The sequence below is a fragment of the Rousettus aegyptiacus genome, unplaced genomic scaffold (assembly GCF_014176215.1).
Source record: "Rousettus aegyptiacus isolate mRouAeg1 unplaced genomic scaffold, mRouAeg1.p scaffold_m13_p_2, whole genome shotgun sequence".
NCBI classification, from domain to species: domain Eukaryota; kingdom Metazoa; phylum Chordata; class Mammalia; order Chiroptera; family Pteropodidae; genus Rousettus; species Rousettus aegyptiacus.
Genome location: NW_023416295.1, coordinates 132,201,252 through 132,228,506, shown reverse-complemented (window position 1 = coordinate 132,228,506; position 27,255 = coordinate 132,201,252). Strand labels below are relative to the sequence as shown.

The 27,255-nt window shown below is 40.0% G+C and overlaps 1 protein-coding gene across 2 annotated transcripts in view; it reads left to right on the top strand.

Annotated features, from left to right (window-relative positions):
- Nucleotides 1–27,255, top strand: part of PFKM (phosphofructokinase, muscle) — a 44,524-nt gene that overhangs the window by 8,009 nt on the left and 9,260 nt on the right. The window contains exons 1-9 of one of the 2 annotated variants that reach the window (XM_036236345.1): nucleotides 13,004–13,127; nucleotides 16,317–16,409; nucleotides 22,688–22,761; nucleotides 23,646–23,723; nucleotides 25,079–25,268; nucleotides 25,494–25,659; nucleotides 26,417–26,461; nucleotides 26,885–26,993; nucleotides 27,116–27,211. In XM_036236345.1, the coding sequence (XP_036092238.1) occupies nucleotides 16,325–16,409; nucleotides 22,688–22,761; nucleotides 23,646–23,723; nucleotides 25,079–25,268; nucleotides 25,494–25,659; nucleotides 26,417–26,461; nucleotides 26,885–26,993; nucleotides 27,116–27,211 (843 nt within the window). In that variant the 5' untranslated portion in view covers nucleotides 13,004–13,127; nucleotides 16,317–16,324. Of the gene's footprint in view, nucleotides 1–13,003; nucleotides 13,128–16,316; nucleotides 16,410–22,687; nucleotides 22,762–23,645; nucleotides 23,724–25,078; nucleotides 25,269–25,493; nucleotides 25,660–26,416; nucleotides 26,462–26,884; nucleotides 26,994–27,115; nucleotides 27,212–27,255 lie in introns of those variants that run through there. The other variant, XM_036236346.1, reaches the window with a different exon arrangement.

Below are 27,255 nucleotides of genomic sequence, written 5' to 3'. Positions count from 1 at the left end.
GTCTTTACTAATCATTGTCAAATAGATCTTCTATCCTTCTGTTCAACTTCCTGGCAGTAATGTCTGGTTTTATCCTAGTTTAGAGGATACTGTCCAAAGCTCTATGTATATTCATTTACTTATCCACGACTTACAGAGTTAATGATCAGAGCATATGAACCAGATACTTTAGAGTACCTCAGCTGGTTCACTCAAGTGCTCTTCCTATCTAGCTACTGCAGAATTCTTCTTAAACATATTCTTATGCTTTTATTCTCCAGAAGGCCTTTTTTCATAATATTATAATTTTCACCCCAACTGTTTGCCTGAACTTTATGCCAATATCCTAATAGCTCACCGATACCTAGAGAACTCTGGGAAACCTGAGAGGACCTTTTAAATGTCTTCCTGTACACTGAAGGTCAATATAAACAATATGTCTTTCATTTCTGGGTACTGGGGTATGACGTATAAGGTGAGATATCATTCGTTTCTTCTCTGTGCACTTTAGCTTTGCCTGACTTATTGAAAACAGGAAGACCACCACTAGCTAGTATGAGATAGATAGAATGGTGGACTTTAACCACATATCTTTCTGGGTCCAACTGACCTTCTTCTTGTGGGTTCAGTCCTTTCCCCTCGACCTCCTGCCAAATTCCCTAAACTCTGAATTCTAGCTACCAACCTCAACAACTGAAGAAAGCTGATTGTATTTGGGACAAAATCCTAGATTTCTATCAGTACCCTAGCTAATTCTTATACTTGAATTATTAAAGTAGACATAAGTCCTCTTGAGACATCTATAAGAATGCCCAACGTTCTTTTCCAGTACAAAACCAGGACATTTCAGCTTTATCCTCTAGAGGAAGGGTTTTGGGTGTCATTTTCCAGCCCTGTTCAACCATACTAGCAATGAAAATGATCTCGAAATGAGTACAAATTCAGCTACCAGCTTAGTTTGATTGTCTTGGGAATTTGTTGGCACTATCTCTTATTTGACTATCTAACTTGTTGCTTTGCTCTTGTAATACCTGGTCCTCTAACTCTGTGAACCTTACTCCTGATGCTGTTCTTAGGCAAACTAGCTTGTAAAGCAATGTTTAGACCCCTTCCTCTGGCCACTCTCCCTTAGTCACCATATTGTGTTCACCTGTAAGTTTCATGTACCCTGCCTTAAGGGATGCTTGTCAGCCTCCCCCATTGGAGAGATGAGGATTAGACATATGCCTTATTTTCCAGAACTGCCTACATCTCACACATTCTCTCATCATCAGTCCACCACCAAATTAGGCATCCAGATTTTGATTCATAAGTCAACCATAGCCAGCTTAAGGTACTCATTCTGAATTGTTAAGGTTCCTGGGAAACTATATTTGAAATTTAAAAGTTGTTTGATAAACAGAGAATTAGGAAAATTGAAATGTATGAATTGGATTTAAGAATTCAATTAAAGAAAATCCATTTTTAAGAAGCTATGATTGCTATGTCATCCATCTTTCTAATGCTGGAAACATTTGTATTTTACCAGTATCCTTCTCTCAAACAGTACTAAATAAACACTACCAAATTCATACTATCCAGATTAAATTTTTTGTTCTACTTATCCTCAATGTAAGAATTTACTACATTACAACTGTTAACTGTGTCGCTGATTTCTACAGTTGTATCCCAGGTCCAATAAAATATAAACTTTCTGTGAACCTTTGATAATCCCTCTAGATTATAAATTCCATGAGAGTGTATCATGTCTTAGTATCTGACACAATAACTAGCACATAACAAGTCCTCAATAAATATTTTTAAATATATGAATGAATTTATAATGAATAGGGGTTTCTCAAGATTCTCATCAGGAAGACATTTACAACTATTTCTTAATGTGATATATTTCTTCCATTAGCTACTCTTTATTTTGTGTTGGCTTTTACTAGTTTAACTCTCAGAAAGTAATGTCTTCAAGTTGGGGGATTACACTAAGACTACCGTAGGCAAGGTCTAAGTACTTCTGAGGAAATTCTTCTTCTCTGGAATTCCCACCCCCATCTGACCTGAAGGTTCCATAGATGCCTTTTGAGATGATATATCTTTGCTTTGTGTTCATTTAGTTTTTCAGGAAATCCTGGGGATGATTGATCCTGGACAGAAAAAAAGGATCGAAAGGATTGAGTGCCTTAGAGATAAGGCTAGGAGTAACTGAATGATATTTCTTTGCCTTCACTTAGTTAAGGTAGACTCATTAATGTGGTAGTTCATTAAAAACATTTTCAATGAAGATAAAGAAATTGGTGGTGGGTATAGTGGGGAAAGGATGTATTGGCACTCCAATTTCCATCTTCAACTTCATTGTTGGAGTTACAAACCTCAGAATGTGTGGGGAGCTTTTCCAGCTTTTACTTTTCCAAATATTTTAAACATCTTTATTGAGATAAAATTTATATTTTATAAAATTCACCCATTTAAAGTATATAATTTGGACTTTAAATTTTCCATGTAAGGAACATGGAGGTTACCACTTCTTCCCAGCAACAAGCAAAAGTAAAAAGACCTGAAAATCAACAACTCTTCTATAAGAGAGGGGAAGACATAAGGCAAGTTGCTGATCTCAGAGTTGGAGAGACAGATAGGTGACTACAGTTCATCACAGCTTACTGGAACTGAATCTCACACCAGCAGAAACCTCCTTATAAATCAGTGATGGGTTAGGAAAACATGAACTATAATTGCTAAATTTCTGGAGGCTCAGTGCAGACAACTCTGGGAGCTAAAAACTACATGGTGACCCAGTCAAATGGAGGTCTCCAAAATATTGTGAGATTTCCTTCCAGGAGCTGGACCAGATTCCCACAGTAATTATCAGAGAAAAATCTCCTCAGACTTCTGGCAGGGGGAGGAGAAAAGAAGCCATTTTGAAATATGCCAGAGTACCCTGTCTTACTTAACAAAGCCTGTCCTCAGGGGAAACTAGTTAGCCAGAGCCTAACTGGCTGGGTTATTATCAGAGACTAACTGACTTGAGGAAGAAGAATACCCAATTTTAACCCACTTTGGTTATTCTGTCTCACCTGAGGAAAAGGAAAAAGATCTGAGAAATGCTTTCGAAGTTCACAATCCAATGACAGTCTCACTAAGAGACTGAAACCTAATAATAAGGCTATAGAATGCTTTCCCTCCCCCTACACCTCACTACCACATATTAAAGGTTTATTTATTTCTGTTTACCCAGTACATCGTATCTGGGTATCAAGAAAAAATTACAAGCCATACATAAAAAGGCAACAATTTAAAGAGACAGAGTAAGCATCAGAATCAGACATGGCAGGGATGTTGGAATTATAGGGAATTTAAAACACCTATGATTAATGTGCTAAGGGCTCTAATGGGTAAAATAGATAATATGCAAGAACAGATGTGCAGTGTAAGCAGAGAGATGGACATGCTAAGAAAGAACCAAAGAGAAATACTGGAGATAAAAAAATAGCATAACAGAAATGAAGAATGCTTCTGATGGGCTTGGTAGTAGACTGAACATGGCCAAGGAAAGAATATCTGAGCTGGAGGATATATTAATACAATTCTCAAAAAACAAAAATCAAAGAGAACAAGTTTTCCAAGGACTGTGGGACAACCACAACAGATGTGACATACATTCAATAGGACTGCCAGAAGGAAAAGAGAGAAAAAGCGGAAGAAATATTTTAAAAAATTATGACCGAGAATTTCCCTCAAATTAATGTCAGATATCAAACCACAAATCCAGGAAGCTTAGAGAATACCAAACAAGATAAAGATGAATGCAAAAACAAACAAACAAAAATACATGTAGTCATATCATTTTCAAATTATAGGAAAAGATAAAGAGAAATGCTGAAAAGAGCCAGAGGGAAAAAACATCTTACCTATGGAGGAAAAAAGATGGAAATTATGTCTTATTTCTCCTCAGAAGCCATGCAAGCAAGAAGAGAGTGAAGTGAAATACTTAAAATGTTGAGAGAATAAACCACCAAACTAGAATTCTGTACCCTGCAAAACTATCTTTCAAAAGTGAAGGAGAAATAAAGACTTTCTCAGACAAACATAAACTGAGGGAATTTGTTGCCAGTAGACCTGCCTTGCATAAAATGTTAATAGAAGTTCTTTCAAGGGAAGGGAAGTAGAAACTTGGATCTACATGAAGAAAAGAAGAGCATCAAAAATGGTATAAGTAGGGGTCAAAAATTTGGTGACAGAAGGAAATCTAACTTTGGGTGGTGAACACACGATGCAATATATATGACATTATTGAATTGTACACTTGAAACTTATTTGATTTTGTGAACCAGTATCACCCCAATAATTTTAATTTTAAAAAATTCACTTTAAAAATGGAATAAGTGGGACACATCAAAAATGGCATAGATGACAGAGGCTTTGTTCACCTCTCTTGCGACCAAATCAAAGACAGAAACACTGAGCAAACAGCAAGGAAAGTCACCTGGGATTTAGATGAACAGAAGCACTAGAACTAGGGAGAGAAATAATTAATCATTGAAGGTAGGAGAGGATGAAGACACGAGGCTGCCTGGTCCCTAGTGGCTAGTGGGACACAGGCTATAGCATTGGCAGCCAGCAGCTGCAGACACCTCTTAAAGGGGCCTTGTCCATGAGCAGACTTTCATAGTAAGGGACCTGCTCGCTCTGAGCACCAGTTCCAGATTGGCTGCACAGGAGCAGGGAGGGCACCATTGACTTACAGGGGGACATTCAGTTGGAGTGAGGAATAGAGGCAAGATTCTCTCCAGAGCAGAAGTGCCAGCAGTATCCATTGTTCCTCTATTGAGCCTTCCCCCCACCTTGCCTCCAGTGTGTGCAGGCAGCCCTGCCATAGCTGAGATGTCATCAAACTGGATAACAGGTTGCTCCACCCAGAGGATTCCATGAAACTCTGCCTTGCCCCACTTGCGACCCCAGCTAAGCCACATCCAGTTGTGTCCTTGACGAGTCAGGTGCTCCTTGCTGAGCAGCGCCAAGACTCACACTGGTGGCAGCTGGCCTTGTTTTCTGGCACGGTTTCTTGAGGCAACTATAAGCACAGCATCTGAGATTTGCTTGCTAAATCTTAACAGGTGGCCCAGGAGGGGCAGAAGCCTGGGCTAAATTTGGCCTGCAGCTGAACTCCTTCTCAGGACTTTGCCACTTGGACACCTACTACATAAACCAATGCTAATAAGACTGGAAGACTTAGGAGCTTTGCTTAGTACATAGAAACAAGCAAAGAAAAGCAGCCAAAATGGGAAGACAAAGAAGCAGAAACCATATGAGAGAACAGAACAGAGATCCAGGAATAATTGAGTCAAGTAATCTAACAGATGCAGAGTTCAAAACGCTGATTATAAAGATGCTCAATGAACTTAGGGGAAATGTAGATGAATTTAGTGAGAACTTTAATAAAGAGATAAAAACAAAAATGGAAATGAAAATTATAAAAGGGAACCAGTCAGAAATGAAGTACACATTATCTGAGGTGAAGACTGTATTAGAGGGAACCAACAGATTGGATAAAGAAGAGAATCAAACCACCGATACAGAGGATGGGGAAGCCAAGGACACTCAATCAGAACAGCAAGAGCAAAGAAGCCAAGACTATAATAATAATTTAAGGAGCCTATGAAACACAGTTAAATGTAAAAATATCTATGTCATAGGGGTACCTGAAGGAAAACAAGAAGTTGAAGAGTTATTTGAAGAAATAATGATGGAAAACTTCCCTAACCTGGTAAAGGAAATAGACATACAACCTCAGGAAGCTCAGAGAGTCCCAAAAACCAGGAACCCAAAGAGGCCCACGCCAAGACACATTATAATTAAATACAAATCTTAAAAGCAGCAAGAGAAAAGCAGTTATCTACAAGGGAGCACCCATAAGACTGGCAGCCGATTTCTCAAAAGAAACAATGCAGGACAGAAGGGCTTCACAAAAAATATTCGACATGATGAAAACCTAGAATCTACAACCAAAGAATACTTTATCCAGCAAAGCTATCATTTAGAGTCGAAGGACAGATAAAGAGCTTCCCAGACAAAAAAAAAGCTAAAGAAATTTATCAACACCAACCAGTAATACAAGAAATATTGGAGAGACTACTTTAGGAAGAAAAAACATGTATTGAAAACAGGAATAAAGAATGGTAATAACTACATTCCTATTAACAAGTACCTCAAATGTAAAAGAATTAAGTGCTTCAACAAAAAGATAGAGTGGCTGAATGGATAAGAAAATAAGACCTCTACATATATTGCCTACAGGAGACTCACTTCAGATTAAAAGACATGCAGATTAAAAGGAAGAGGATGGAAAAAGATATTGCCTTGATGGACCTAGAGGGTATTGAACTGAATGAATTAAGTCAGATAGAGAAAGACGAATATCACATGATTTCACATCCCTGTGGAATCTAAAAAACAAAATAAAAACAACAACAAAAATGGAAATAAACTGATAGATACAGAGAATATTTTGAGGGCCGCTAGATAGGAGGGGAGTTGGGGAGACGGCAAAAAAAAAGAGGAAAGGGATTAAGTACAAATAGATAGTTACAAAATAGACATGGAGATATAAAGTGTAGCATAAAGAAAATAGTTAATAATGTTGTAACAAATATATAAGGGGGAGTAGGGGGCACTAGATTTAGTGGGATGATCACTTTGTGAGTTATATAGATCTCTAATCATTAAGCTGTACAAGTGAAACTAACATATTATTGTATGCTAGCTATAACTGAAAAAAACTTATTGAATTGTACAATGTTAATTATACAACCAGCAACTAATTGTCTATTATATTTCAATAAAGCTGGGGGGAAAAATCACAGAAAAACTGTAGAAATACATTTTAAAAAATAGAGTAAAAAAATGGAATAAGGGAAGATAAAATAAAAACTTTTATTTTTCTTGTTCTTAAGTGATCTGACAAATAAGTTTGTTCAGAATAGTAACAACATATTTTGGTATGTATACTCAGGTGTATATTATATACATATGCTTATGTATGTTTATAGATAAGTGCAATGAATGGTGATAAAGGGACAGGAGGGAGGAACTGGGATTATTTTGTTATTATAAGATACTTACGCTGCTCTAAAGTGGTATGGTGTTATTCAAAAGTGAACTTGGATTAATTATAAATGTATATTTTAAACTCTAGAGAAACCCTAAAAAGTAAGCATTACTGATGTGCTAAGAAAGGAGAGTAAGTCATATGAAATGCTCAGCTAAAATCACAAAAGGCAGAAAAAGAGTGGAAGGCAAAAATAGGAACAGACAACAAGGGCAACAAATAGAAAATAATAATGAATATGGTAAATATTCATCCAACTATTTCAATAATCACTTTGAATGTTAATGATCTAAATGCACCAATTCAAAGACAGATTGTTAGAGTGGATCAAAAAACATGACAACTATGTGATGTCTATAAGAAACCCACTTTAAATATGAAGATACATGTAGATTAAAAAATAAATGGATAGAGAAAAACATACCATGTTAATACTAACCAAAAGAAAGTTATATTAATTTTTGACACAGCAGACTTCAAAGTAAGGAAAGTTATCAGGGATAAAGAAGGGATAAATAAGGGCATTACATAATGATAAAGGGGTTGATTCTCCAAAAAGACGTAATAATTTTTTTGCATCTTGTATTATTTTTTAAATAATTTTTTTCAACTACAGTTTGCATATATTGGTTTTAGGAGTACAACATGATGATTAGACATTTATATAACTTACAAAGTGATCACCCTATAAATCTAGTACCCACCTGACACCATACATAATTATTACGATATTATTGACTGTATTTCCTTATGGTGTACTTTACATCCCCTTCCTCAAGATATAACAATTCTTAATGTGTAAGCACCTAATTCAGTGTCGAGCTCCATACGGCAAAAACTGATAGAGCCGCAAGGATAAATAGATGAATTCACTATCAGAATGAATTCAACACCTCTCTCTTGAACAGATCCAGCAGACAGAAAACAGTAAGAACATAGTTGAATTCAAAAACACCATCAATCAGCTGGATATAATTGACATAAACGATGCATCCAATAACAGCAGAATACACATTTTCCAAGCTTCCATGGAACATTCATCAAGATAGACCACAGTCTGGGCTATAAAACATGTCTTAACAAATTTAAAAGAGCAAATTAAACAGTGCCTCTCAGGCAGCAATGGAATTAAATTAAAAGTCAGTAATAGAACAATAACTGAAAATCCCCAAATACTCTTAAATAACACACTTCTAAATAACACATGGGTCAAAGAAGAAATCTCAAGAGATAATTAAAATATTTTGAACTAAACGAAAATGAAAACATGATTTATCAAAATTTATAGGATTCAGCAGAAGCAGTGCTTTTCTAATATGAATTCGCATATTAGAAAAGATTTCAACTCAGTAACCTAAGTTTCCACTTTAGAAAACTAGAAAAAGAAGAATAAATTAAATCTAAAGTAATCAGAAGAAAGGAAATAAGAATTAGAGCAGAAATGAAATGAGGTGACATCACTACAGATTCCATGGACATTAATAGGATAATAAAGGAATATTATGAACTCCGTGCCCACAAATTTGATAACCTAGATGAAATAGATCAATTCCTTGAAAAAACACAATCTGCCAAAATTCACACAGAGAGAAATACGCCATATGAATAGGCCTATATTTATTTTAAAAATGGAATCAATAATTAATAACCTTCCAAAAAAGAAAGAACTAATTCTCTATAACCACTTTCAGAAGATAGAAGCAGAGAATATTTCCTAACATTCTATGAGGCCAGGCTTACTATAATACCAAAACCAGATAAAGACATTACAGGAAGACTACAGATCAATATCTCTTATGAACATAGATGTAAAAATTCTTAACAAAATGTTAATAAATCAAATCTATAAAACAAATGTATTTAAAAAGTATAGAAAGACTTATACCCCATGACCAAGGGGATTTATTGGTATGCAAGGCTGGTTCCACATTCAAAAATCAGTTAATATAATCTATCACTTAAACAGACCAAAATATAAAAATCACATGTTTACATTCATAGATGAAGAAAAAGCATCTGACAAAATCCAAAACTCATTTATGGTAAAAATTCTCAGTAAGCTAGGACTATAGGGGAACTGTCTCAACTTGATAAAGACTCTACAAAAAATGTACAGCTAACATCATACTTAAAGATGAGAAACTTGAAGCTTTCCCACTAAAATTAGGTACAAGGCAAGGATATTCCCTCTCACCATTCTTTTTCAACATTTTACAATGTTAGCAATAGTCCTTGGCAATAGTCCTTGCCAATTCAATAAGGCAATAAAGGGAAATAAAAAGTATACAGATTGAGAAGGAAGACATAAAGCCATATTGGTTTACACATGATATGATCATCTATGTAGAAAATCTGAACGAATCAATAGAAAACTTCTAGAACTAATAAGCTATTATAGCAAGATTGAATGATAAGTTAATATGTGAAAGTCAATTGCTTTTCTATGTATCAACAATGAACAAGTAGAATTTGAGACTGAAAGCATGATTTCATTCACATTAGCAACCTAAAGGTGAAATACTTAGGGATAAATCTAATAACATATATGCAAGATCTTTATGAGGGAAACAAACAAACAAAAAACCTGATGAATGAAATCAAAGAACTAAATAAATGGAAAGATATTCCATATTCACAGGTAGGGAGATTCAATATTGTCCAGATGTCAGTTCTTCCCAACTTGATCTATTCATTTAATAGAATACAAATCAAAATTCCAGCAGGTTATGTTATCAACAAACTAATTCTAAAGTCAATGTGGAAAGACAGAAGACCCATGATAGCTAACTTGATACTGAAGAACAAAGTTGGAAGCCTGACACTACTCAATTTCAAGACTTACTATAAAGCTGTAGTAATCGAGATAGTGTGGTATTGGTGAAAGAACAGACAGGTTAGTGGAACAGAATAGAGAGCCCAGGTATAGACCTCAGAAATATAGTCAACTGATCTTTGATAAAGGAGCCAAGGCAATACAATGGAACAAAGACAGTCTCTCCAACAAATGGTGATGGAACACCTGAATATCCATGTGCAAAAAAAAAAAAAAAAGTCTAAATACAGACCTTAGCACTTCACAAAAACTAACTTAAAATAAATCATAGACTTAAGTGTAAAATGCAAAACTATAAAACTCCTAGAAGATAACATAGAAGAAAACTTACATGACTTTGGGTATGGTGATGCCTTTTTAGATACAATACCAAAGACACGATCCATGAAAGAAATAACTTATAAGCTTCACTTCATTAAAATTAAAGTGTACAATTCAATAGTCATTTTAGTATATTCATAGAGTTATGCAATCACTCTAAGTTTAAGACTTTTCCATCACCCACCAAAAAAAAAGAAAAATTCTGTACCCATTGGCAGTTATTCCTTATTTTATTGCAGCCCTGGGCAACTGTGACTGTACTTTCTATCTCTATAGATTTGCCTATTCTGGACATTTTACATAAAGGGAATCAAATGATATGTGGTCTTTTGTGACTGTCTTCTTCCAGTTAGCACAATGTTTTCAAGGTTCATCTGTGTTGCAGCATGTACCAGTACTTCATTCTTTTTATTGCCAAGAAACATTCTATTGTATGGATATGGCACATTTTATAGATCTGTTCATCAGTTGATAGACATTTGGGCTGTTTCTACTTTTTGCCTCTTATGAATAAAGCTGCTATGAACATTGGTATACATGTCTGTGTGTGTACATGTTTTCATTTTCCTTGGAATCAAATTGCTAGGTCATATGATAAATCTCTGTCTAAAATTTTGAGAAACTTAACCTATTTTCCATATTGACTAGTACGCAAATGTTCCAAATTGTCTACATATTCTCCAAAAGTTATTTTCCTTTTTTTTTTTTAATAATAGGCATTCTAATGGCATAAAAGAGACTGTCTTTGTGCTTTTCATTTGCATTTCCCTAATGATTAGTGATCTTGAGAACATTTTCATGTGCTTATTTATTTATTATTTGTATATCTTTTTTCAAGAAATGTCTATTCAAACTCTTTCCCGTTTTTTTGTTTTAATATCACAGTTTTATTTGATATTTCATTGAACGGAATGTATTTTTAAATTAATAGACTTTATTTGTTAGTTTTAGGCTTACAGAAATTTGAGGAAATTGTACCGTACAGAGAGTTTTTATATATGCTCTCTATTTTCTGCTAAGTTTCTCCTATTATTAACATCTTGCCCTAGTGTGGTACATTTGTTACAATTAATGAACCAATACTGATACCTTATTATTGACTAAAGTCCATAGTTCACATTATGCTTCACTATTTGTGTTGTACAATTCTATAAGTTTTGACAATGCATGATGTCATGTATTCACCATTATAGCACCATACAGAATAATTTCACAGCCCTAAAAATCTATCGTACTGCACCTATTTATCTCTCTCTCTCTACTCCAAGCTTTAGCAACCACTGATCTTTTTACCATCTCTATAGTTTTGCCTTTTCTAGAGTTTCTTATAGTTGGAATCATACAGTATATGGAGTTTTCAGACTGGGTTTTTTCACTAAGCAATATGTATTTAAGTTTCCTCCCTGTCTTTTCTTGTCTTGATGGATTATATTAGTTAGCTTTGTAAGAAACTGCTAGACTGTCTTTTTAAATGACTGCACCATTTTGCAAACCCACCAACAAGGAATGAGAGTTCCTGTTGCTCCTCCACACTGTTGTCAGCATTTGGTATTGACGAGTTTTGTTGTTGGTGGTGGTGATGGTCGTGGTGGTGGTGGTGGTTTGTTTTTTGACCATTCTAATAGATTGTAGCAGTATCTCACTATTTTAATTTGCAGTTCATGGTAAATGACATACGATGTTGAGCGTTGTTTCATATACTTATTTGCCATCTGTATATCTTCTTTGGTGAGGTATCTGTTCAGATCCTTTGCTCATTTTTAAATTGGGTCATTATCTCTTTATCATTGAGTTACAAGAGTTATTTATATATTTTGGATATCTGTCATTTATCAGACGTATGATTGGCAAAATTTTTCTTTTATTCCATGGGTTGTCGTCTTAACTTTTTGATGGTAACTTTTGCAGCACAAAAGTTAATTTTGTGTGGTCAAATGGTTTATCTCCTAGTCACTTGCATTCCTATTGTTTGTGGCCAGAGTGAGCAGGGGCAGAAACAAATAAGCAAGAGGAAAGACAGCAGAAACCGCGAGGGAGACGACTGAGGAGCACACCGAAAAAAAAAGCCAGGTGGAGAGCAGGAAGGAGTAAAGCGGGTTTGAGTAAAGGATGCACCACCTCTTACTCTGGGAGTGCTTGATCCATGTTCCCAAGGTGGGTCCTACAGCCCTGCAGATATGCTGGCTTCACCACCAGAAGCCTGCACTTTCTCTTACTGCAGGCAGGAGAGGGGGTTACCCCAGCAGTATCCTCTTGGTACTCGCATTCCTACCTAGCTTTTCTGTATTTTCTATGAGAAGGGTAACGTACTTTTAAATGTAGTTTTTGAGGTCCCTCCAGGGTAAATACCAATGTTTAATGTTCCTCAGGGGCAGGGACTCTGTTTCATTTATCTTTTCATCTCTCAGCATCTAAAACCTGACACACGGCCTTCCAACAAATGTTCCTTCAGAATGACAAAGGTGGGAGACAATGGATAGGGCCGGAGGCAGAGGTTATTATCAGTTGCTGAGGATTCTTGAATGCAAGGAGTCTCAGGCAGTCAGGCTAGCAAAAAATGTCTCTGCTGACAAGAGAAGCAACTGAATAATTTCTGATTCCCACTGCATGCAGGAGATGATAGCTCCTGAGATAGATATGAAGGCCCGACAATCCTCTGGAGAGTGAAGAAACTAAGCCGAAGGGTTATCTGAGAAGCGTTCTTAGGGGGAGGAGGAAGGGGAGGAGAAAGGAGAAAAGGAGGAGGCGGAGCCATCGGCCAGTGAGAGTTGGGAAGCCTCTCCTCTTTCCCCTCCCTGTTGCCTCCACCTGGCTCCTCCCTGTGTTCGCCAAGCTCCCCTCCCCCCTTCCCCAAGGACAGCGTGCAAAGAACCCGCGGCCGAGAAGAGCTAAGACTAAAAGGCAAGAAGGGCCCTTGGGTAACGAGCCGGGGGGAAAGCCGAGAGCGTGATGGAAATGAACGTGTTGGGAGGAGGCGGTGGGGAGAACTGAAAGGAGCAGCAGGAAAGAGGAGAGGTGGTGTGGCATTAGAAGCAGGAGCCTAGAGGGGGGATGGGTAGAGCAGTCATGAAAAGCCCTAGCCCCCTGGCTCCTGTCCCTCGACGTGCGCGCACAGCCTGGTTCCCTGGGAATCGGGGATGGGTGGGGTGGTGTTCAAACCTCATTGCCCTTGACTGTCCGACTCCCATCCTGGCACTCATCCTATTCAAATCAGTGCACCTACGATGCTGCCTCTCTGTAATTCTCTCTCCGGCGTGCTTCTCTACACACATGTGATTTTATGTTTACGTTTTAATGTCTTTATATCTACGTGTGTGTCACTATGTATCTATAAAGGATGCTTATATGTGGATCTGCGTGCATTTCTGTGTCCTGTGCCTCTACAATTGCCTTGGAGATGTAGGAGAAAAATCTGAGCCTTTTTTTGCCATCAGTACTTCTAACCTTCCCCTTGTTATGGTGAATTCTCTCCTTTACGGAAGCCCCCAGGGGTGGAATATCCCTGTGTGGGTTTCTATCAGTGACGAGCTCCCAGAGAGAATGAGAAGGAAAAATCTCATGGTAAAAGGGATCAGCATACTCATGTGTTTTGTTCTTTTCTTTTCAAATTTTTGCCTTCCTATTTGCATCAGACACTTAGTCTTTCCTTTTTTGAGAACAGTAGAAACTTAGACATGAACACTATGTAAATAGGAGAGTGTCTCTATCCACATGTGTTTATATTTCACTATTTGGCACTATATACTTCCTTAGGTCCTATTTGTATCTGTATACATTAGAAGGTACAGAGGCTATGGAGCTGTATCTAAACATTTAAAACTATTCATATATTTATATGCATTTTGTGTTGTTCATCAGTTCGTTAATGCTTACAACAAGTATTTATTGAATTCCTGTTATGTATACAGACTTTGCTAGGCTTCTGTAGGCTGTGGGAGGGTTTTTAAAAATGAACATGTTCCCTCCCTGAAAGAGTTTTCAGTCTAGTTAGGGACAATGACTTTAGCAATCTTCTATCGCATAGGTCTGCAGACTTTTCCTGTGAAAGGCCAGATGATAAATATTTTAAGCTTTGTAGGCTACCCAGTCTTTACAGCAATAATTACTCTGCTGTTGTGGCACAAAAGCAGCCATAGATAATATGTCAAAGGATGGAAGTGGTATGGACACAGAAGTTTGAATTTCATAGGGTTTTTACCTGTCATGAAAAATTTTTTTTCAGCCATTTAAAAACTTAAAAGCCTTACTTAGTTTGCTGCCATACCAAACCATGAGAAAGGCTGGATTTGGCTGGTGGGCTGTAATTTGCTGACCCCTGAGCCAGTCTAACTTTCTTTTCAATACATAATAAGCACTTAAAATACTACATAAAGTAGTATTTAAGTGCTATATAAATGATCCAGTTCCAGACAACATGTGATTAGAGGAGGTCCAAAAAGAAGCCCTTCTTGAACTGTGGTAATCTGTAAATGCTTAGTAGGTTTAATAACGGTGCGACTAGAATTGGTCTTAAGTGATGGAATGGGGTATTAATCTGTGGAAAAGACCCACAGATCAATAAAGAACTGAATAGCCTTCTGGAAAAGGAATGCAGTGTTCCCAGGCACAAAAGTGGGGAGGAGCAAAGTAATGTTCAAGTGATAACAGAATAGAGAATTCGTGGGAGCAAAGATTCAGTCTTTAGGCAAGGGCTAGATCATGGATGCCAATCCAAGAAGTTTGGACTTTATCTGTCAGCACTGATTATATGAAGTTATGTCTATGAATCTGTATCTCTCAACCCTATGTGCATTTGTGTATGTATGTCTTCATGAGTGTATCATTGCATATATTTTTTTTGGCATGTACATGGATCTATGTGTTTATGTGACCTATGTCTTTATCAGCAAGTGCCCTGATTTCCCCAGATTCACAGCAGAAACAAGCTGTGCTTAAAGGTCATCAGCCCTTTTCATGTGAATGAATCCTCTTTCCACTGGGGCCTCAGGGGTCTATGACCTTCTCATGAAGGTTTAGCTTGTGTCTCTAATAGAGTGGAGAAGGGAAATAGAAGGGAGAGAGACAAGTCTAGGAAGGCTATATAAAAAGGATAGCATTTTGTTGTTGGCAGTTCAGGTGGTAAGAGAAAGCAGTGAGGATAGAAAAGAAGTGAAGGATAAGGGATGATAAGAAAAGAGAATAATAGGATTTGGTAACTTTTGATTCTGAGAATAAGGAGGAGAGAAAAATTTTAAAACAACGGATTTGAGCCTGGATAACTGGAAGAGTGATGATTTCATTGGCATTTTGTGGATACAAAGTATGTCTTGTAGGTTTCATAGCAGTGCGTTTGAAAGAGATAAGTCCTAAGGACAAAAAACACGAAGGTGTCCACATGGCATGTGTACATATCTGTGTATAAGTGACAGAGATTTTTGTGTTACTCTTCTCATTTGATAGCATGTAGTGTGAGGGGCAAGGCCTGAAAACAAAGGGTCAAGAGATGCTCAGAAGGCAGAGAGCCAGAGTGGGGATGGGGAAAGCCATAGAAAGTCCTTAACGATTCCTGAGCCTGACACTGTTAACTTGCCAAAGCTCTAGTGTTTTTATAGCCTCAAACTCCAGTTCAAATTTAGCCCAGTTTTATAACACCCAACTCTAATTTTAACCATAACCCAACTCCCCTCACTTTTTTGCTTCCACTTGCTGGTTCTCATCTGATTTCTGTCCTCTGCAACAGTCCTTCCCTTCATTAAAAAGGAGGAATCCTTGAGACTAACTTAACTTTCCTCCTTCCTTTCTTATTCCTAGTCAACTGCCCTTCTTCTTGACCTTTGCTTATTATCCAAAAAGGCTCCAATTAGAGTGCAAGGGATTAGCCAGGACTTTTGCAGTCTTGGGCTTGATTACTGTGACATTTCAGCCTGTCACTCTGTGAGGGTGGGGCTCCCCTCTGGAAGTAGTCCAAGTTCTCTGGCTGCACAGCCCAGACTTAGTATAGTGGGAGAGCCTGACTGACTGAGGTGGTTCTATCCAGTCGAACAGCCATTTCCAGACCTTGTAGCACCTTGATCCAGCTGTGTCTTAACTGAACATTCTCTTGAATTCTAGAGTGGATCATGACCCATGAAGAGCATCATGCAGCCAGGACCCTGGGGATCGGCAAAGCCATCGCCGTGTTAACCTCTGGTGGAGATGCCCAAGGTAAGGAGGAGGGCCCTGCTCGATTAGTGACAAAAAGACATGGCAAATAGGGCCCCTTGAGTTTCTTGACTCCCCCTAACCTGTAGAACAGAACTATCCTCCTTTAATATCCTCCTGCTGTAGATTCACACTGGAATATTCTGGGCTTTCCTAAAAAGCTTTCAGGTCTAAGTCTTCACGTGCTTTGGATTCTATTTGTTCTACTTTTGTGTACCCAAATCTTCACAAAACTTTCTGTTTCTCTGAAGATGTGGGATGGTTTTGGTCCTTTGATACCTGGTGTTTTCTCTGACATTGGAAAGAAAGAAACTAAAAGAGATAAAATTGTTGAGAAGGCAGTAGGTGGATTCACTACAAGTACATTGGAAATGAGGGGAAAGGGGGAGACCTAGAAATGGTATTTGGTGAGCTCCAGCTAGATCTTCAGGATCAGTTCTGATCTCTACAGAACCTGCTCTGACCAGGGTCAGGCACCCCACTCTTACAGCTCATATCCCACTAGACACAGGTCTGTTTCCCTCTCTGTTTTTCCTGGCCTTTCCTCCTCTTCCATCCCTTTAGCCTGTGAACATGCAGAATAGCAGCAGTTATTCAGTACAGATCCATGGTGAGGGTGGGCAGGTGGGAAGAAAGCCAGAGAGAACCCATTTCTGGGTTGAGTCTAAGAAACCCAGGACTCAGAAGAATCAGGTATATGGAAAATCGAAGTGGGAGATAGGGGACGTGTAATTTTTTTTTACTTTTTATCTCCTTTGATGATTTTGTATATTCTAATTTATAATACATTGAAGAGAGGCAGAATCTCTCTGAAAGAGATTCTAGGACACAGAGACTGTGAGAGAAAGAAAGAGACTATAGTAAGTCTCCCCTCCTCTCTGTACCTAGGCTTTCCTAGACTTTGTGTTAAGTAGCCACTTCATAGGGAGCCCTGTCTCATATGTTGCGAAGAAGTTGATCTCCTTTGGGAACTTACTTTAATGAGAAAAGATATCACATGTTACTAGAATTCTTATGGAGGGCACATAAATAATAATAACCAAGTAGAATCTGCTTATATAATGAAATGATAGCCCCCAGTTGGATTAACCAGGGAAAACATCTCAGAGAAGATAGATTTCAAGAAACTGAACTCTTCATTCAACTCAAGGACTTAGAACAGTGCCTGGTACATAGTAAGTTCTCAATAAGTATATTACTAATTAAATATAAAGTGAACTATTGAGCATCGGCTGTACCCCAAGCAGGATGGTAGGCACTCAGGACATATTAATGAAAAAGTCACATGTTGTCTTTGCCCCTAGGGTCCTTCTTATTCTTAAAGCTGGACTTTAAGTGTACTTTAAACTAATGTTCATTTAATTGTAAGTGTGATAGACATTATGAATAGGAAAATGCTAGAATGAGGAAGCTGAGGAAAGAGGGCGCAGAGGCCTGAGTTTAAGACTAGTGGCCAGATTAGGAATGCAGAGCCCCTGGTTGAGGCTGTAGAGACTACTGACCTGGCATCTGTCGCTTCTCTCTTTTCTCCTGGAAAGAATTCCATGTTAATACCAAGTTTTACAACATAAAGTCTGAGTGTTGATCCTAAAACCTTGGTAGGATGGCCTATGGAATCGGACTGTCAGATTAGGAGAAGCAAGAACCTACTATAAAATCCAAATGAGCAAAACAGAGTTATAAAATTATGAAAAGAAAAGGCTCTTTGGGAATGGAAAGAGGTAAAAAAAGCAAAAAGAAGAAAAAGGCCTAGGACTTAACTTGGATCTAAGAGCAGCAGAGCCCTTCCAGCTTCTTATCCTGAGCAGGGAGACCCTGGTGTTACAGAGATGACGACTGCCTTGCTTTAAGAGAAGGATCATCTTCTGTGGAAGGAAGGTCTGTTGATAAGCTGATTTTTTGGAGGGACCAACTGGAACAAAGCCTATGGGATTTGGTGACAGACACAGTGTACTCAGGGAGATAGACTACTGTGTGTCCACATAACATCACAGGTGCATGCTAGTAGGGACTGAGAGTGGTAGAGGGTAAAATTCCAGGGAGGTGAGGAAGCAAAGCAGAAAACTCAAAGGAGAGCTAAGAGGTCCCAACTGAAGGAGCGGCTCAAAAACAGAAGCAGCGTACTCAGAGATAAGTTTACTGGTCCCTGGTTCCTCCAGGGAGAGAGCAGAGAAATGTGTTTTCCTTAGAGGCAGTGGGCCACATGGGAAAGTGAGATTGGGCTCTGTAAAGTCCATGGAGGCCACAGCTCTGTCATTCTCTGAGCTTAGCAAAGCTAATAACCTTTTGAAGTAGAAGAGTGGCCAGGAGTGAGACATCTTGAGTTCAGAAGCTAGACTGATTAGGTACCAAATCCTAATTCCCATTCCAGCCCAGCCCCACCTAAACCATGCCACTTATGGCCTTATGAAATCAGCATATTTTGCTGGAAAGGATCTCAGTCATTTGCGCTAACCCTGTGTTTTCAGATAAGCTGTCCATTCCAAATGCATGTTCATCCTATTTTTACAGGTTTTCAAGAACAGGGATTCTATTATTCCTTTGGATCACTATTCTATTTACGTATCCATCAGAAAGTGTAATTCACATCTACTATTTATTTCTCACGTTGGAATTAAATAATTTCTTTTTATTCAATGTTCAGTAAAGGTAGAAACTTTTCGGCATCCGCTTTCAAAAAGGTAGTAGCCAAGTCATTTATTACTATTTTCTGTCTCTTCTCTCAGAGAACTATCACCCATAGTTCTCCCCAAAGCTTCTTTCTGACAGGCTGTAATTGGAGACTCAAAAGTATATGTTCTGATGTTCTCCAGAGGCCTTGCCTGTACCCAGAATACCCCCCGGATGGTGCCTGTAATCTTATCCTTCATCTTGCTTCTAATAAGTCAGACAGCTGCTTATAGAGGGTTATTTAGGGCATCATGGAACAGCCAAGGAGAGCCTGGCCAGGACTGTCCTGGGGCCATAATAGGCCAATGAAGTTGGATAGGGGAGCCCAAAGAATTACTGAGATTCCCTAGCATAAGCTATCTATATATCCTAATCTGTGATCCAGGGCAGTGGTCCCCAACTTTTTTGGCACTAGGGACCAGTGCTTCTATGAGAATCTAATTCCTGATGATCCAAGGTGGAGCTGAGGCAGTGATGCTGGTGCTAGGGAGCAGCTGCAAATGCAGGTGAAGCTTTGCTCCCTCGCCAGATGCTCACTTCCTGCTGTGCGGCCCAGTTCCTAACAGGCCGTGGACCAGTACCAGTCTGTGGCCCAGGGGTTGGGGACCCCTGATCTAGGGAACTAAAGTCCAGGGGCATAAAGGGGGTCCTAAAACTTGATTTCTAGGAAAATTAAGGGACGATTAAGAGACAGGAAAGATGACCTCTTGAGGTTGGTAGGGTTGAGGTATGAAGGCAAAGGGAGAAGAGAAACAATCTTCTTTCCTTGTGGAATTTTTCTTCTGCCTAATGGACTTGGCTATTTCATGCCCACCATCTGTTGTTGGCTATACATTTAAAACCTTTTAAGTCATTTGTTTTTTTTTAAATCTTTTCTCCCCTACCGTTACTCAGCTCAAGAGCAGGAAACAGCATTCCAAGCTATACATTTCAGGAGAATGTTTTTACCTTATTTATTAAGATTATAAATTTATACTCCAGAACTCTAGGTATCCAACAGAAGATCACATAGATCTTGTGAAAGTATAGAAAATAAACAGTAGTTTCATATCTGTCTTGATGTTATTGAGTTGGCTTTATATTCATCTTTCCGAAAGCATTGATGACTTTGTATGGACTTTGTTTTTTTCATGCACACGGGCTTTTCCTAAAGCTTTTGAAAACATCTTCCTTTCACAAATTTTTAAGTTTTGATTTCTTCAGAATTTGAGAGTGTGAACTTAGACTTTGAGCCTTCATGGGGCTTTGCCTCAGTGATGTTATGAATAAGCTTTGACATCAGTGCTCACCAATAACCGCTTGCTAACAAACCCAGCCCTGCAGTTTTTATCTTAGATTAATTATCAGAAGCATTTAGCACTGCTCTCACTTCTTGAAACTGTCCACTCTGACTTCAAAGGCATTGCTACGTCCTGGTTCTCCTTTTGCCTTTTGTTGCTCCTTACTAATTTCTTTCATGGGACCCCTCATCCCCTGCCCATTCTTTCAATGTTGGTCTTCCTTGCCCTTTTCCCTCCTAATTCTACCTATTCTTTTGACGTGGTTTCTTCCAAGTCCATGTGGATGTCCCACAGGAACTTCAAACTCAGCGTTTCCAAGTATGAATGTGTCATCTCCAACCCCCATCTTCTCAAATCAAGACCTGCTTCTGCTCAGTTAATTACACCACAGTCTTACCCTGTGTGGAAGTCAGGCATGCACATTTCCTTCTTCCTCTCCAAAACTTTGAAGTCTAATCACATCGCTGATTAGATGTAAGTCTCATTGCTTCTGTTACCTAGGTGTCTCCTATCCAGTATCCCAGTGTTTTTCTGAATGCCACTCTCCCATTTTTTTTGTTTTGTCTATACTGCCTGATAGCCATCTAATTCTAGTGTCACCTCTTTTAATCTGTCCTCCTAACTGATTGTCCAAGTGACCTTTTCGATACATATATCTCATTCTGTCCCTCCACTCTCAAAATCCTTCAGCAATTCTCCATGGTCTACAATTTCTTTTTGTTAGATCACAGACCTCTTTAAGAATCAAATGAAAGCTATAGACCTTCTCCCAAGAGAAATGCCCATGCCCACAAAACCATCACCCATGGATCCTTAGTCAAACACTAGCCCATAGAATAAAAGCCAGACTTTTTTTGTGTGGCACCCAGGTGCCTAGCCACCCGTGTAGCTTTATCTCTCACCACTTTCTATCTTGTATTTTATTTCTTATAATACTAAATTACCCAAAGTTATTTCTTGACACTCCCCTTTATTTGTGCTATTATCCCTGCCTAGAACACTTTTCCCCAGTTTGTTCACCTGACAAAAAGATGTAAAAGGAAATTGTCCTTTAAGTCTCAAGACAATGAGACAATGCTCCTTCTCCTTGTTCCTACTATACTTTATACAATTCTTCAGAGGGATCCATATTGTCACAATGTTATAATTCTTCACAGGTCTTGAGGACCATTACCAAGTCCTTTATGTCTGTATCCCCAGTGCCATCATGCCAGGAACATGATAGACATTCAGTAAATATTTGTTTAATGAGTGAATGGACCATCGATTTGATTTGGAGCTTATTGCCATGTTATCCCAACCTTTGTTAGCCTGAAAAAAAGAAAACAAAACAAAACCAAAAACAGAAACAGACATTGTAGTCTTTTTTGATTCTCTTCCTTTCCAGATAGCTTTGATTTATGTTTTTAGTTCATGATTTTAGTCTGGTGCTGCAGATTTTTCCAGTTACTGGATTCTTTCATGCTCACTGGTATATGATATTTCCCCAGGAAGGGTTAAGGACTATGTGAATAGATTTTAGATTGAAATAAAAGTATTACTGGTGTATCTTGAATGCTTCACAAGAAGTTGATCTCTTATAGCTCTAAGATTCCTTGAACATCTCCATGAGCCTCTCTGCACATTACAAGCAAGAGAATCTCAACTCTGTGGTACATGTTGGAACGTATACCAACTCAAATGATGCTAAAAAGCTGTGTATGTATATGAGACTGGTAGAATCCACCAGCCAGTAATGGGTGTACTCATGAACAGATTGTGACTGACTGGTCAGGTCACTGAGTCTCAGAGAGGCATGTCTTTGTCCTGAAAAGCCTACCAAAGCCTGACGGCTAGATTCAGTGCATAAGGCAAGGAAAAGCCTAGTACAGCCATTGGGATTAGGAGGGCATAACATGGAAGTCAGTGTTAGTTTAGGCATTTAGGTCTTAGATCCAAATTCGTTTTCTAAGAGTACTAGCTTTGTGACCTTGAACTCTTTGCACCTCAGTTTCCAAATATGTAAAATGGAGGCAACTTCAGGGTCGCAGATGGGATTGAAAGAGATGATGTTTGACACTTTTCAGCATCTAACACAATAAACATTCAAGGTTATTGATTGCCCTGGCAAGGAAGAGTTTTAGGAAAGGTGGGATTGGGGGCCAGGGCAGGGAGGGAGATGAACTGGAGCGTCTGGAGCTACATTAACGTTGAATGCAGTAATTCATGTTAATGGAGAGACCAAAAGACTTAGAAAAGAGAAAAGCCTAAGTAAGAAAAGCACCGTCCCATATCTTAGAGTCTAGGACTTCGGAGTAACCTCTTCCTGACTTCTTTCTTTCCTCCTTGCAGGTATGAATGCTGCTGTCAGAGCTGTGGTTCGAGTTGGTATCTTTACTGGTGCCCGTGTCTTCTTTGTCCATGAGGTTGGTCCTCTACTTTGTTTTCATCATTCTTTCTCCATTGTCTGCTTAACCTGTTCCTTCCCTCTCCCCGCTTTCTCTTTACTTCCAAGTTACATTGTTAATGTCTGATTTGCCTTGGCTCCCTACCTACCTCAGTCATGCCTCCCTGCTCTTGGCTCCAGTAATGATGTGGGACCCGGGGATCGACACACTAGGTCCTCACGTTGCCTGTTCAATTTAAGGGAAAAAGTGACTGTCTTCCTTCCACCTTCCCTAAAACAGAGAGAGAAGCTAAAATGAATTAGTATTTCACAGCAAATTGAGTATAATCTAGAGATAGAGCCTTAGGAATGAGGAGTCTCATTAGGTGTCTGTAGTTTGCCTAACTTTCTGAGGTTCTAACTCCTCTTTGGTTTCCTTCTTTCTGTTCCTTCTCATTCTTTGTCCACTCATTTTTCCTTAAGGTCTATTTCCCTTTCTTCTCTCACATTTTTTAGTCTCTTATCTTTTCAAGTTGTATTCCTCTCCGTCCTCCTTCCCTCCCTTCCTCCCTCTCTCTCTCCAGTATTCCCATCTCTTTTCCTCTGTTGTTACCAAAACCATCTGTTATATAGTTCCCCTGGGAAGCACATTGGAGGAAATGGGGTGAGCTAAGAATAAGAGGAATTAAGATTAAATTTTAGGAAGGACGTCAAGAATGGGAGAAACTAAAAGAAGGTATTGAAAAAGTTAAGATTGCCTTCCCTGGACTGTGTTAAATGTGGCAGTCTCACAAGCATCTAGGAATTAGTAATGGGAGGCGGCGGCTTGATTATCAGAGAACCTCTTGCTCGGGATCCTGTCTTAATCCTGGGAGTTTAAGGGGAAACCTGACAGAAGCTGAATGGGTATAATGTGCCCCACAGGGTTATCAAGGCCTGGTGGATGGTGGAGAACACATCCGGGAAGCCACCTGGGAGAGCGTTTCAATGATGCTTCAGCTGGTATGTTCCAGAGGACTCCTGCCCTGTGTCTGTGCTGTTCTCATGTGTCACCTCATTCTGGTTTGGTCTTGTGGTTTCCCAAATTCCTTGCCATGTTTGATGGAAAGGGATTCAGTGACAGGTCAGGGGCTATATTTGCCCTTTGCTCTTTGCCTTTGCAAATATCACCCTGGTTTCTTGGAGCAGGATAGGGAGAGGGGATGTGATCACAGGGCGGTTTGCTCTTTATATAAAGGTCGTGGACAAGACTTGGGGAACTGGCACATAAGCATGTCCTTCTCTGGGGTCACGGGGAAGGTCTGGCTCTGAAAATAACCTTACGAGAGGACTGGAGCCAGAGCCAGAAGTAGAGCTAACATCTGCTAGTCCTCATGTGATGGTGGTGAGGTGACCTGAAGCCAGGCCATTTAAGGAAGGAAAGAACCCACAGAGCCGTTCAGAGTCCCCCCCCCCCCCAAAAAAAAAACCCAAGAATATCCTGATCATATCTACAACCCTTTTGCTACTTTCTTTAAGTCATCATATAGCCATTTTCTGATTTTCTGAAGAATCTACAAATTACATCTGTATCCCCATTCTTTACCTCAGTCCCCTACAACTCCATGGGTGAAATTTAATGTGCAGCGCTTAATGAAAGTTCTATACAGATGATGGTGCCTGCCATAAAGTAGTCAGAGAATGAGCCAGAATTCTCCATCAGTACCCCCAAAGCCCTGGATATCGGGAGCATATATGATTGTTGAAAACCCTAAGTGTATTTTCCCCTCTTAGAGTATCTGTACGCAGAGCTATTTTTCCTGTAAACACCTGGGTTTTGTGGCTCCTTCCACTTGCACTGTAGATCCCAAGGAGCAAGGGGAAAGATTGGCAGTGCCTGGTTACAGTTAGAAATCACAGTGTGCTGGAGAGGGAAATATATTTCACCAAGCACATGGACACAAGCCAGTAATGTAGGGCCAATAGGGAGAATTTCCAAAATCTAAAGTCCCTGCTACTTCTTGCAGTTGTAAAAAGGTGTGAAAGATGGAGATTATATCAAAGGCCAACAGGCATGTCTGTAGACCCGTGTTCTCTTTGAGGAAAATCACTTGTTGACAAAGGCTTCAAGGAAATGGGTTGATCTTAGCAGCCTTCCAAGAGGCCTTGCAGAATATAGGAGTGAAGCCGTGATGTCCCAGCCCACGTCATTGCTCTTTTCTTTAGTAGAGACAAATGACTCTTAAAGATATTCGGGAACTTCCTAGGGATCCACATTAATGGTTATGATCAGCCCATAGAATAGGGGAAATCTTAGCATGTTGAGCCCAAATTTGGCTGTGTCATCTGGTGAGCTGACTTCTACCTCTTCCCCAAAGGGAGGCACAGTGATTGGAAGTGCCCGGTGCAAGGACTTTCGGGAACGAGAGGGACGCGTCCGAGCTGCCTACAACCTTGTGAAGCTTGGGATCACCAACCTGTGTGTCATCGGGGGCGATGGTAGCCTCACTGGGGCTGACACCTTCCGCTCCGAGTGGAGTGACTTGTTGAATGACCTCCAGAAAGCGGGTGAGACATGGTTCTCATCGGTGTTTTTGTGCCTGCACACGTAACACCCCTTACCTGCCCCTGGAGAAAATTGTTACCCAGACACAAATAGGCAGTCTTTGCCCTCCTTTTTCTGTCCTTGTTTACAGTTCCTCTTGGCTACAGTTCCTTCTCTCTCAGGTCATCGGGTCCTTAGGTATGTCAGGCACTTCACCCGGGGGCTCTTGGTTTGCTTCCCTTTGTCAGGTAAGATCACAGCTGAGGAGGCTAAGAAGTCCAGCTACCTGAACATCGTAGGCCTGGTTGGCTCAATTGACAATGACTTTTGTGGCACCGACATGACCATCGGCACTGACTCTGCCCTGCATCGGATTATTGAGATCGTAGATGCCATCACTACTACTGCTCAGAGGTAGGGGGTTGGAGGGAGGCAGCATCAGGAGGGTGGCAGCTGGGACAGGCTAAAGGGCTAGGGGTAGAGAAGATTGAAGCGTTTGAGTTATGGTGACTATAATTACTAGTTTTCTGAGGCTAGAGCACATTCTTAACTAGGAATTATCCCTAGAGCACTGAAACTCCACTACTCTCTAAATGCTGTTAAGATTTACCTCTCGCCACTGTCTAGCCCATTGTCCGAACGTGTAGCTCTATGGTCTTTAATACCTGTGGGCTCTCCCAAATGATTGGTGTCCAGACTAAGACGAATCCAGGGAGCCCAAAACCCGAGCCACTCTTTCCAACCATATCATAGAAGTCGTAGAGGCCATTACCATCCCAGCTCAGAGGTTAGGGGACTTGAAGGCAGTGTGTGAGAACAGGAGGGTGAAAGGGTAACAGTTTACCCCAGGGGACTCCTCAAGGATCCCAGGTTAGTTGGGTCCTCTCTTTTTCACTCCTTTTTCCTCTCCTTCCTGCCTTTCCTGGGCCCTCTCCCTTCCTGGAACAGAGCCTCAGAACTGACACCTTTTACTGCAATGTTTTCTCAGGCCTAGGAAGGACACCTTGTGGCTAAAGTGTTTTCTCCAGGTCTTCCTATTCTCTCAGGAAACCTGCTGGGAAGGCTAACAGCATAAATGCATCTTCCAGGGAGATTGCTTGGCCTAAATGTGGGTGGCAGCTTGATCCTGGCCATGAGAACACTTGGGCTGTATAGTGTCTGTCTCTTGCAGCCACCAGAGGACATTTGTGCTGGAAGTGATGGGCCGACACTGTGGGTAAGATTCTCCCTCTGGACTCATTTATCCTGTGGATCCAGTGATAGCCCTTTCCTCTTCCCTGGGGAGTCTAGAGAGGTCTCCCAGTGGTAGCAGATCTGGAGGTGTACATACTCCTCCTGGTGTGCCCCCTTTGCCTGTCTCCACTCCACCTCCCACACATACTTCCATGTGCATGTGTGTACGTGCACAGGCACACACGCAGTGTGAAAGAACAAGCAGTGCTCTGAGATTGGAAGCCACTGTGGCAGCTGAGCATGAATAGAAGGTGCTCCCTTCAGGGACAGAATCTTATCGAGAAGCTGACTCGGGGGTTCCCTTACTTTCACCCAGAGGATCTTCGGATTTTTCACCAACTACTGGGACCTGCAAACTGTTTGTGGAGTATAGCCCCTAGTGTGATGCTTCTGGCTCTCACCTTAGATACCTGGCCCTTGTCACCTCTCTCTCCTGTGGCGCTGACTGGGTTTTTATTCCCGAATGTCCACCAGATGATGACTGGGAGGATCACCTTTGTCGCCGGCTTAGCGAGGTACTGGCACCTTTTTTGTCCTTAAAAAAATTTTTAAAATCCCTCACCCTGTTCCATTGATGATTCATTTCCCATCCATCAGTTTCATTCTACTGACCATTTATCTCTTTGTGATTGACCAGACAAGGACCCGTGGTTCCCGTCTCAACATCATCATTGTGGCTGAGGGTGCGATTGACAAGGATGGGAAACCAATTACCTCGGAAGATATCAAGAACGTGAGTATGAATGAGGCCAAGGAGGTCTTGGATATATTACCCAC